Source organism: Bos indicus, chromosome 5, assembly GCF_029378745.1.
Source record: "Bos indicus isolate NIAB-ARS_2022 breed Sahiwal x Tharparkar chromosome 5, NIAB-ARS_B.indTharparkar_mat_pri_1.0, whole genome shotgun sequence".
Classification (NCBI taxonomy): Eukaryota; Metazoa; Chordata; class Mammalia; order Artiodactyla; family Bovidae; genus Bos; species Bos indicus.
Window position 1 is genome coordinate 78,532,570 of NC_091764.1, and position 13,417 is coordinate 78,545,986.

General features: G+C 36.6%; 1 protein-coding gene across 2 annotated transcripts in view; it reads left to right on the top strand.

Moving 5' to 3' along the window:
• Positions 1-13,417, top strand: part of DENND5B (DENN domain containing 5B) — a 217,010-nt gene that overhangs the window by 127,172 nt on the left and 76,421 nt on the right. For both annotated transcript variants that reach the window (XM_070789862.1, XM_019961379.2), the window contains one exon: positions 6,958-7,145. In XM_070789862.1, the coding sequence (XP_070645963.1) occupies positions 6,958-7,145 (188 nt within the window). The remainder of the gene's footprint in view (positions 1-6,957; positions 7,146-13,417) is intronic.

A 13,417-nucleotide genomic window follows, 5' to 3' on the forward strand; every position in this document is an offset into this window, starting at 1 on the left:
TTGCAAATTCATATGGTCATGTACTGGGTGTTTAATTGTTATTTCATTTACCATTTTATAGATTAGTTTTGGAGCCCTAGTCCATAACACTGTCATAAATAAAAATGTTTAAAACAGATCACTGAACTAAAAATGAACAGACTGTGACAGTTATTACAGAATATAACAAATGCTAGGTATAATATAACTGTTAGTAACATAAAAAGGGGAATAATGCAGATCTTTTTTCTCTTTTACCAGCAATTACCAATAACCTACATTAAATAATTTAAGTACACAGTATGCGTGTAACTATTTCATTTTTGTTTTAACCATTGTTGAAGCAATAAAAGATACTATTCACAGATCCTCATGAGTGTTAGAAAATTATATTTTTATGAATAAAGATATTTATACGAAGTACATTTAAAATTATGAATTAAACAAGACCTTTAATATAGGAAACAATTTCATTGAATATATATTTCATTACCTATTTTGCAAGCCTATTTGTCTTTGAAACCTATATATACTTTAAAAAGTGATCTCATATCAAATAAAAAATCATTTTCAAGTCAGATTCAAATTATTCTTATAGATGCATTTTGGGGGGGATTCCACTTCCCAGATTATTTCCATATAGATTAGATTCAGTAAGTTTTTAAAATTGTAGTAAGAAAAAAAAGATGTATGAATTTACCATCGTAACTACTGCTTAGTGAAAAATTCAGTATATTCACATTGCACTAAGTATATTTAGATTATTTTGCAACCAGTCTCCAGAGGTTTTTCATCTTGCAAAACTGAAGCTCTATACCCATTCAGCAGTAACTCCCCGTTTCCTAGTCCTCTTAGTCCCTTCCTGACAACCACCATTCTTCATTTGTTTCTATGAATTGACTACTTTAAGTACCTCATCTAAGTGGAATTATACAATATTTGTCTTTCTGTGACTCGCTTATTTCACTTAGCATAATGTCCTTAAGGTTCATCCACATTGTAGCATATGCCAGGATTTCCTTCCTTCTTAAGGCTGAATAACATTCCATTGTATAAATTTTTTTTAAAAAGAAAAGCAAAAAAGCATTCCATTATATGTATATACCACATTTTGTTTATCCATTCACCCATTTTGTTTCCACCTTGGCTACTGTGAATAATGGTACTATAAACATAGACATTTGACTATATCTTCAGCACTCTCCCTTCAGTTCTTTGGGTTCAGTTCAGTTCAGTCACTCAGTCGTGTCTGACTCCGACTCTTTGCATCCCCATGAATCACAGCACGCCAGGCCACCCTGTCCATCACCAACTCCCAGAGTTCACCCAGACTCATGTGCATTGAGTCGGTGATACCATCTAGCCATCTCATCCTCTGTCGTCCCCTTCTCCTCCTGCCCCCAATCCCTCCCAGCATCAGGGTCTTTTCCAGTGAGTCAGCTCTTTGCATGAGGTGGCCAAAGTATAAGAGTTCCAGCCTCAGTGCCAGTCCTTCCAATGAACACCAGGAATGATCTCCTTTAGGATGGACTGGTTGGATCTCCTTGCAGTCCAAGGGACTCTCAAGAGTCTTCTCCAACACCACAGTTCAAAAGCATCAATTCTTCAGCGCTCAGCCTTCTTCACAGTCCAACTCTCACATCCATACATGACCACTGAAAAAACCATAGCGTTGACTAGACGGACCTTTGTTGGCAAAGTAATGTCTCTGCTTTTCAATATGCTATCTAGGTTGGTCATAACCTTCCTTCCAAGGAGTAAGCATCTTTTAATTTCATGGCTGCAGTCACCATCTGCAGTGATTTTGGAGCCCAGAAAAATAAAGTCTGCCACTGTTTCCACTGTTTCCCCATCTATTTCCCATGAAGTGATGGGACCAGATGCCATGATCTTAGTTTTCTGAATGTTGAGCTTTAAGCCAGCTTTTCACTCTCCTCTTTGACTTTCATCAGGAGGCTTTTTAGTTCCTTTCACTTTCTGCCATAAGGGTGGTGTCATCTGCATATCTGAGGTTATTGATATTTCTCCCGGCAATCTTGATTCCAGCTTATGTTTCTTCCAGCCCAGCGTTTCTCATGATGTACTCTGTATATAAGTTAAATAAGCAGGATGACAATACACAGCCTTGATGTACTCCTTTTCCTATTTGGAACCAGTCTGTTGTTCCATTTCCAGTTCTAACTGGTTCTCTGGGTATATGTACCCAAAGTACCCAAATTCCCTAAGGGGAATTTCAGCAAGTTTTTAGTACCTAGCTGCTTCCTACTGCTGTCAAACACATTTTGGTTTTCCATGGTAATAATATAGATATGCTCTTAATAGCTTTAGTATATTTCATTATATAAGTGGCCATAAATCTAACCCTTTTGTTAGTTACTTAGAATATTGTGAATAGTTTACTGTTACAAATAACACTTTATACACTTTAAGCATCCATGTACATATGTTTTTGTTTATTTATGTGATAAATTAACTAGATTTTCTGGGTCAGATGATCTGTTTATTTTTAAGCTTTTGAAAAATATTGCCGAGTACGGAGGTCTAGCAATTTATGCCGCCTTTATAAGACAATGTATGAGAATACTCTTTCCTCCACATTTTTGCTGTGCTTTTCTTTTTTAATCTTTGTCAATCTGATAAGCAAAATATAGCTCACTCTTCAGCCATCATTGAGGGTAATTTTTAAAATGCTCATTTGAATTTGTAATCTGCCTTTTGAGATATCTTTGTGAACTAGTCAGGTCCAAGGCCTCAAAGCCAGTCTGGCTCAGTCAGTAACTAGTCACTGCCCTGGGTTAGTACATGTGTAATCTTCCAGCTTTCATCAGGATGTTCACCAAAGGTATGCTGGACACCACCATCTTCACACCTCTATTGGCAGTGCTTCGTAATATGTAAACCCCAGTAAAAGCGGCCTTTCCATGGGCTGTTGCACCACCAGCCAGCACTGGACCTGACCTGTGTCACTCAGCCATCTCCTAAGGCTGTAGCCTGGGTCCTGTGCTCCCAATCTCAGTTCCAGCCTCAAGCTATTTGACTGTCCCCATAGGGCAGACCTTATTCTCCACAGTGATGCTGGCAGACAGTTGCCAAATCCCAGGGATGAGATAGCAGAGGCCAGGCCATCTCAGGGTCTGTGCCTTTGCCACTGGTAGGCAAGTTTTTGACTGTGTTTTATTGTAAAACATGGTCAAGCATAATGTCCGATAGTTTTATTTCATTTTACATGCCTTAGATGTTCACATAATAATTCCTCAGTGTACATTTGTTGACTATTCACAATGTAGTAGGCCAGGTTCCAAGTGCTGGAAACTCTGAGATTAAAAATATAGTTATTGGTGCTCTAGCAAATGATGGTTAGCAGGGAAGAGAGGAGAGACACACAAATAGATAATTATAATAGAATTTTGATAGTTTTATTGGTAGGAATAATTACTGTGATGAAAATAGAGGTGGGATACTGTGGAAGCATGTGGAAGGGACTGTAGTGCCAATAAAAAGTATTTAGGGAATGCTTTCCAAAGGAACCACTGCCTAAAGAAAAAGTGGAACTTAGCCAGGTGCTGCAAGGGAAAGAGACATCCTGGGCAGAGGGAAAGGATTACAGAGGCACAGGGACCTGTCATGTTCAGAACTGAATTGCTAGCATATGATTTGGCTACATATGTGGTGGTGAGAAATGAGGCAAGAAAGGACCAAATTATGAAGCTGAGATATATCTTAAATATGGAAACTTACTACACATTCATCATGTTGAGTATCAAAGAAAAAATAATTTTCCTAAGTTATTTAATTTTTAAAAAAAAATGTTTAGAGGAGAAAACTAACTTTTATTTCTTGATTCAGTTAAAAAATTGCCTTGTTTCTGCTAAGTAAGTGCATTATTAAAAAGCATGTGGCATTTATACTGTCCTTGAGAAAGCAGAACTAGAAAGAAGAATAGACATGGAACACACGTAACAAGTGGGTAGAATTGTGGCGAAGGAAAAATAAACTATGTATATCAGTCTTTCATGTCTGCTAGAAAGGTGGAAAACATATAATTTGTTTTCACTTCCCCATGTGAAAGTTTTCCATAATTAAAGCAAGAAAATAGCCTAAGATGGCTGGTTGCCATTCCTTAAAGAAGTTATTTTTCCTTTGAGATTAAACATTTTCCCATTAACAGTAAATAAAGTAGCCAAGCTGCTAGGGATTTGATTTGAGTGCTTAAAACCCTCTGCCTTTCAGCATTGGTCCAATCAGGAGACAGGTTAAACCACACAGTAACTTAAATAGAGGAATGTGATGTGAAGAATTATTAAGCTATAATAGGAAAGTAACTATAAAGACATGAAGAACACTCTAAAGGGTATCCTAGGAAGGACCAACTTGGAAGGAGGCCTACTTCCCAAGGCTAAGGTTCATACTTCATTGAGAAAGGTGTGGTTACAGCTCATTGGATGGTGGAGGCCAATGGGTTGCTTGGGCTGGAACTGATCCTCAGTCAGACAAGCAGAAAACAAACCTTCTAGGTCCAAGTGAGCAGTCGCTGTGAGATATGAGTATGCCCTATCCTTATTAGGAGGGCCTAGTCACTGAGACTGCCCACTCTAGGTGTGTGGCCAGGAAAGTGGACCATCAGACGTCCTTACAGATCCACACCACTGATCAGCCATGCAGTGGGAACAAAAGCACACAAAACACTGCACCTTATCCACTGTACTCCAAAACCATTAAGAGAAGCCCTTCCTCCTGCAGTGTCTCTCTAGTTATCTCTACTGGCAAAGCCTCACTGTGTGCTCACTGTAAAAGAGAACATGCTAACTGGCCAGTCCATTTTCATAGACCACCTGCAGAGTGAATTTGGAGCTCAGTAAATAGATCAGTAGATAACTGGCACACAATCTGACTGCTTAAAACCCTGAACATTTCACCTGTGTCTGGCATATAATTGAGAAAGAAATTTTAAAAACCCTGAAACCCAGGAACTGATGTAGCTCTCACAGCTCAGCCTTCCTGTCACCACAGACTGATGGGATGCTCACAGCTGAACCATGCTGTTCTGTTGAGTATAAGCAGCCCCACGGGACCATCCACTACAAGCAAGGTCACTGTGCAACCCACGAAATACGAAGCACCCTCTTTCTTCAAGCTGCCTGGTATATATTTTTTAGAAGTGCTCTGCTAAGCAGGTTTTCACCTAACACTTAATAATGAATCAGATGAGGGAATTTTTAAATACATGTAGGCTGTGGGTAGATGATAATTCATGACCAAAATCCTATTGTAGACTATTAAAAGTAGTCATTTACAGATTATAAAACAACACAAGAAAAATTTTAATGGAAAACATCTTGCTTGTGTGTTTTGGGTGTTCTTTGAGTTGATATGAACCAAGTAGCATCGGCTCATTTCCCTTAACTTTTTAAAAAAGTCTCCCCCAAAGCCTGCTCCCTCAGATTTTACTGTGTTTGTGCACAGTGAATTCTGTGAGAGAATTATTACAATTCTACAATATCCATTCTGAAGACCAAACATTTTTTGGTAACTCATTTATTAGTAAAATTAGATCTGAACCAGCGTGACCCTATTTAGATTCTTTGGGTATACTCGGACACTCATATAGTTTGCTGCAGAAACATTAACTGATTATAGGGTGCTGCCCTAGGTGGTTCACGTATGTGTTGTATGCACAATATTACCTTGTAAATTAAGTTATGACATGTGTGCCTCCAAAGGTTTAAATAGGGATTATAGACATATGTCTGTACCACTGGTGGCTCCTGCCAATTGCTGGAAATGCAGGTTCTATCTCTGGGTTATGAAGATCCCCTGGAGAAGGAAATGGCAACCCACTCCAGTATTCTTGCCTGGGAAATCCCATGGATAGATCAGCCTGATGGGCTACAGTCCATGGGGTCGGTCATAAAAGAATCCGACAAGACTTAGCAGCTAAACAACAAACAACAATAGACATATGTATGTATAGCATCCATGGCAGAGTGGTTTTAGAGGGTACTTCATTTGTAACTATGTGAGTTAGTGAATATTAGCTGAACTTATTGTGGTAATATATTTTCCTGTTTATGCATATATCAAATTATCATGTTATATACCTAACACTAATATAATATTATGTGTTATATTTCAGTAAAACTGTGAGGAGGAAAGAGGCATTTTAATATTGTGGACAGTTTTTAGTTTTGATAAATTAGCTCATGGTTTACATGAGCTAAAACAATAAGAAAAGCAACCTTTAATTTTCCAGTAACTTTCCATTTTGTCTCTGAATTTCAGTTGGAGGTTAACTTAGGAAGTGTAGACTGTGTGTATCCCCGAAATGAAGGCTAAAATAAATATAATCAGGACAACTATAGGCTATAGCCATGATCATTTATACAAGAAAAAAAGAGCCTCTTAATTGAGGATTGCTTAGATAATACGTGTATATAAAAAGGGATCAATAGCAGTATTCTTGGAGAAGGAAATGGCAACCCACTCCAGTGTTCTTGCCTGGAGAACCCCAGGGATGGGGGAGCCTGGTGGGCTGCCGTCTATGGGGTCGCACAGAGTCGGACACGACTGAAGCGACCTAGCAGCAGCAGCAGCAGCAGTATTCTTACACATTTTCAATGGAAGAAATGTCAAGAACAATTTTATTAGTTCTTGTTTGCTTTGCATTTTAAAGGAATGTCAGTTCACATACCAGTGTTTTCATAAACAAAAGTTTGATGATGTTTCCCACCTACTCATACACCCCTGAAAATCATTCAAGTGAAACCTTTCAGCTCTTTGATTATGGTGGGATAGAACTGACTTCTTTTCTGTGTGGTCATGAAGAAGCATTTTAGCTCAAGGATGTAGCACAAGAACGTTAGCACTTTAGGATTTTAGCGCAAGAATTTTTCTGGAAATTGATGTTTTTAAGCTGAATGCAGTGATCATGTTTTGACTTGGAATCTTGCCCTCCGTTTCTGTTCTTGTTGTTCTGTACAGATTATCAGCGCCTGATGACTGTGGCTGAAGGCATCACCACACTTCTGTTCCCATTTCAGTGGCAGCATGTTTATGTGCCCATCCTCCCTGCTTCTCTGCTACACTTTCTTGATGCTCCTGTCCCTTATCTGATGGGCCTTCAGTCAAAAGAAGGAACTGACCGTTCTAAGCTAGAACTTCCTCAAGAGGTAAAACTTTAAATGAATGATGCAGCATATGCTCTTTGTTAATTTAGGTCAGGGCCACTTTTGTTAGATAACATTGTCTTTGTCCAAACGGCGTCTCTGGCTATTCTGAATCTTCCAAGTAGGTCTAGGGCAGACATTTGGCCATAGAATTCAGATCCTGACTTCTAATGGCTATTATAAGACATAGTCAATAATGAAACATGGTTCAAAACAGAACAGTGGCAAATTTTCACAGCTGTAAATTTGTGAAGATGGAGTGATAGTAGTATTATCTAGTTGCTTTATTATTCTAATAATATTTTATTTCTTTATTCATGTTTTAAATTTTGTTTTTAAGTGGTACAGAGCAGTTTTAAAATCCTTCAAAAGTATTGTATTAATTGAAGTGAATTTGATTCTTGACCTCTGTCAAATGAAAAGTAACATCTTTCTGCAAACTAAGGGTCATGGAAATATTAAATATTTAGTCTTTGTTTTCAGACATAAGACCAGTTATCAACTTTTTCTGAATGTCAGCTTAGCTAGCTGGGTGAGATAAAAATTCTAACCCTTAGCTTTTAGGCCACCTTAAGATTACTTTCTGTGTGTTATATTTTCCAATGTTGTTTCAAAAGAAAATAAACAGGAATTTTTGAAAGCATTTTGAATCTAATTTTTAGCTGTTTTGATAGTACTCAGAATTGAAATGTAAAGCCTTTGAATTGAAATATTGATGAGAGAGCCATGGCCTATTAAAAAACATAAAATGGTTAATTACATTATATTATTAGCAATTTAATTAGCACCTTTCTCAGTAAAATTTTTTCATGCTGTGCTTCACTTTATTTGCTCTTATTTCCCATAGAGATTCTCATTTTAATAAGTGAATTTAAAATAACACATTAAGCCACAGCTGTTATACCCAGAAATGATTCCTGTAATCATCCATTGCTTGCTTTATTGTAATGAATGTTTTCTTACCAAAATGAACATTTTTGTTCAGGGGAAAGTAGCCGATTCAGGTTATATAGAATACACATGCAAACTGTCTTGCTCCTTTTGAGCTTGTGCATGCTTTCTGCTTCTTTCTCGGATACCTCTTTTTTCTTATAACTGAACTCTCATTTTCTCTTTTATTAAATTAATGTGTTTTGTTGGTTCAAAGACGTTAGCCTTTTAAATTTTCAAGGAAAAAGAAATAGACTAGCCAAATACAGTTTGGTTTAAATATTTAAACTGTGATATGTTTTAGTTTCTTGTTGAGTATCTGGTCTATTTGTATGTTAATTAAATTATATTTGTTTAGACACAGATATTACATTTCCATTTTTGCATGAGTAATAATTGTTGAGAAGTTTTTATTTATTTATTTACTTTTATAGAATTTTAAATGCCAGCTTGATGTGTTATTAGGAAATCTTTCTGTTTCTCTGTGTCTATGTGTATCCTCTGTGTGTATGTGTCTATGTGTATCTTCTGACTCTAAAAATGAACATACTTAAATACTCTGAAAGTTGTTATAGTAATATCTGTGATTTTCTGATTTTTCATTTACTAAATCAGTACTTTAATAAGTATACATACTTATCTATTCATAGAGTAGAATAATATGAAATAACCTGAATCAGCTGTGAAAATAGTAGTGCTTCTGTATAGAAAGTATACATGTGTGCATTACTGACTTAGAAGAAAAGGCTAATGGCATATCACTTTGCTCTGCTGTTGTTTTACAATGAGATGAAATAATCCACACACATAATTTGGAGGAGGAAGTGGTTATAAAAATAATCATTGTTTAAGAGTGGCTAGTAATATTCCCCTTTCCCTAAAAACTGCAAAATAAAATAATAGCTAAAAATAGTGAGAGGGTTTCTTAGAATAGTTGTGAAAATAAGTTTACAAAATGATTATTTTAAGAAGATATGACTTTAGTTGTTAGCTAACTAATGTAACTATATAGGCTTATAATTAACTATGCACTCACTAGCCCTATGATTCCAAAATGATAGGCACAGGTAGCTGTTTCTGTATTACATACAGAAACAATAATTACATACAATAAGCAATGTGTTGTTTTTGGTGGGGTACGGGAAAGTGATGGTACAAGGATGTAGCACTGAGAATTAGTTGTATAGACTGGTACCTCACTTTCTACCATCTTTACAATGAATAGTAGATGAAAAGCAAGAGAAAAGCTGAAATAGCATTGCTTTTGCTATTTTCTTTCTGTTAGTATCTTGCTTTTGCTACTTTCTTGTTGTCTTGTTGTTTTGTTGTCATATCTTGCCCTAAAATTCTATGAAACTGTTAAATTTTCCTGACATACACTTATGCCAGCTTAACTTCAGCCACTGAGAAAGCTGAACTCTTAGCAAACATGGAGAGAGCTGCCCTGGCCTCACGCTTTTGGATACTTTATCCTATCGGCTCCATTTTTAAGGTTCCATAAAATGACAATCTCCTTGAGCCTTATTCATTCATTCAGCAAACAGTTGTCTCATACCCTACTAGTGTGTGATATCCTGGGAGACATCTAGAGGAAAAAAGTCACCTTTAAGAGGTGTTCTGTTTTCCAGAATAAGACATTTACAAATATCAATAGCAGAGGCTAAAAAATATTAGAGGAATGAAAGATCAAAGAATGTATTCAAAGGAAATCAAAATGCCTTTAGTATTGGGACAGGCTTCCCGGGAAAAGAGATCATTAAGCTTCAATCCTTTGTCCCCTTTTGAAGGAATGTTTGTTGTTTTTAATTGGTAGTAATTACATATCATGAAGGCTTCTGGCAGGTTTATTAGTAAAGTTATAGAAGTATTTAGTCCTAAAACAACATTGGATTGAGATGTTGAGTATATTTTTCATTCTTGAGTTTTTTAATTTTTTTTTTAGATTTATTTTTTTTTAATTTAATTTTATTTTTAAACTTTACATAATTGTATTAGTTTTGCCAAATATCAAAATGAATCTTCCACAGATATACATGTGCTCCCCATCCTGAACCCTCCTCCCTCCTCCCTCCCCACACCATCCCTCTGGGTCGTCCCAGTACACCAGCCCCAAGCATCCAGTATCGTGCATCGAACCTGGACTGGCATCTCGTTTCATACATGATATTTTACATGTTTCAATGCCATTCTCCCAAATCTTCCCACCCTCTCCCTCTCCCACAGAGTCCATAAGACTGTTCTATACATCAGTGTCTCTTTTGCTGTCTCGTACCCAGGGTTATTGTTACCATCTTTCTAAATTCCATATATATGCGTTAGTATACTGTATTGGTGTTTTTCCTTCTGGCTTACTTCACTCTGTATAATAGGCTTCAGTTTCATCCACCTCATTAGAACTGATTCAAATGTATTCTTTTTATTTATTTATTTTTTTTGATCTTTTTATTTATTTATTTATTTTTTTTAAATTAAAATAAAAAGAATTTTACATGACATTTCACATGTTTCAATGCCATTCTCCCAAATCTTCCCACCCTCTCCCTCTCCCACAGAGTCCATAAGCCTGTTCTATACATCAGTGTCTCTTTTGCTGTCTCGTATACAGGGTTATCGTTACCATCTTTCTAAATTCCATATATATGCGTTAGTATACTGTATTGGTGTTTTTCCTTCTGGCTTACTTCACTCTGTATAATAGGCTCCAGTTTCATCCACCTCATTAGAACTGATTCAAATGTATTCTTTTTAATGGCTGAGTAATACTCCATTGTGTATATGTACCACAGCTTTCTTATCCATTCATCTGCTGATGGACATCTAGGTTGCTTCCATGTCCTGGCTATTATAAACAGTGCTGCGATGAACATTGGGGTACACGTGTCTCTTTCCCTTCTGGTTTCCTCAGTGTGTATGCCCAGCAGTGGGATTGCTGGGTCGTACGGCAGTTCTGTTTCCAGTTTTTTAAGGAATCTCCACACTGTTCTCCATAGTGGCTGTACTAGTTTGCATTCCCACCAGCAGTGTAAGAGGGTTCCCTTTTTTCCACACCCTCCCCAGCATTTATTATTTGTAGACTTTTGGATCGCAGCCATTCTGACTGGTGTGAAATGGTACCTCATAGTGGTTTTGATTTGCATTTCTCTGATAATGAGTGATGTTGAGCATCTTTTCATGTGTTTGTTAGCCCTCTGTATGTCTTCTTTGGAGAAATGTCTATTTAGTTCTTTGGCCCATTTTTTGATTGGGTCATTTATTTTTCTGGAGTTGAGCTGTAGGAGTTGCTTATATATTTTTGAGATTAGTTGTTTGTCAGTTGCTTCATTTGCTATTATTTTCTCCCATTCTGAAGGCTGTCTTTTCACCTTGCTAATAGTTTCCTTTGATGTGCAGAAGCTTTTAAGGTTAATTAGGTCCCATTTGTTTGTTTTTGCTTTTATTTCCAATATTCTGGGAGGTGGGTCATAGAGGATCCTGCTGTGATGTATGTCGGAGAGTGTTTTGCCTATGTTCTCCTCTAGGAGTTTTATAGTTTCTGGTCTTACGTTTAGATCTTTAATCCATTTTGAGTTTATTTTTGTGTATGGTGTTAGAAAGTGGTCTAGTTTCATTCTTTTACAAGTGGTTGACCAGATTTCCCAGCACCACTTGTTAAAGAGATTGTCTTTAATCCATTGTATATTCTTGCCTCCTTTGTCAAAGATAAGGTGTCCATATGTGCATGGATTTATCTCTGGGCTTTCTATTTTGTTCCATTGATCTATATTTCTGTCTTTGTGCCAGTACCATACTGTCTTGATAACTGTGGCTTTGTAGTAGAGCCTGAAGTCAGGTAGGTTGATTCCTCCAGTTCCATTCTTCTTTCTCAAGATCGCTTTGGCTATTCGAGGTTTTTTGTATTTCCATACAAATTGTGAAATTATTTGTTCTAGCTCTGTGAAGAATACTGTTGGTAGCTTGATGGGGATTGCATTGAATCTATAAATTGCTTTGGGTAGTATACTCATTTTCACTATATTGATTCTTCCAATCCGTGAACATGGTATATTTCTCCATCTATTAGTGTCCTCTTTGATTTCTTTCACCAGTGTTTTATAGTTTTCTATATATAGGTCTTTAGTTTCTTTAGGTAGATATATTCCTAAGTATTTTATCCTTTCTGTTGCAATGGTGAATGGAATTGTTTCCTTAATTTCTCTTTCTGTTTTCTCATTATTAGTGTATAGGAATGCAAGGGATTTTTGTGTGTTGATTTTATATCCTGCAACTTTACTATAATCATTGATTAGCTCTAGTAATTTTCTGGTGGAATCTTTAGGGTTTTCTATGTAGAGGATCATGTCATCTGCAAATAGTGAGAGTTTTACTTCTTCTTTTCCAATTTGGATTCCTTTTATTTCTTTTTCTGCTCTGATTGCTGTGGCCAAAACTATGTTGAATAGTAATGGTGAAAGTGGGCACCCTTGTCTTGTTCCTGACTTTAGAGGAAATGCTTTCAATTTTTCACCATTGAGGATAATGTTTGCTGTGGGTTTGTCATATATAGCTTTTATTATGTTGAGGTATGTTCCTTCTATTCCTGCTTTCTGGAGAGTTTTTATCATAAATGGGTGTTGAATTTTGTCAAAGGCTTTCTCTGCATCTATTGAGATAATCATATGGTTTTTATTTTTCAATTTGTTAATGTGATGTATTACATTGATTGATTTGCGGATATTGAAGAATCCTTGCATCCCTGGGATAAAGCCCACTTGGTCATGGTGTATGATCTTTTTAATGTGTTGTTGGATTCTGATTGCTAGAATTTTGTTAAGGATTTTTGCATCTATGTTCATCAGTGATATTGGCCTATAGTTTTCTTTTTTTGTAGGATCTTTGTCAGGTTTTGGTATTAGGGTGATGGTGGCCTCATAGAATGAGTTTGGAAGTTTACCTTCCTCTGCAATTTTCTGGAAGAGTTTGAGCAGGATAGGTGTTAGCTCTTCTCTACATTTTTGGTAGAATTCAGCTGTGAAGCCGTCTGGACCTGGGCTTTTGTTTGCTGGAAGATTTTTGATTACAGTTTCAATTTCTGTGCTTGTGATGAGTCTGTAAATTTTTTTTTTAGATTTAATGGTATTAAAAATGAGAAACTGACTTACAAGAATACCCTATTGTATGGAGTTCTTTTCTGTTGTAGAAAAAGGGCTTTTTGGTTTGTCTTCAATAAATTTTTATAACACAAGTTTACACTCCCTATCTCTTCTTTGTAATAAAACCCCAATTTGGACCCTTTCAAGCCTGCATAGGAGGGTGAGAGAGAATCGCAGGAATATGGAGAGAAGCCAGTAACTTCAGTGCAGGAACAT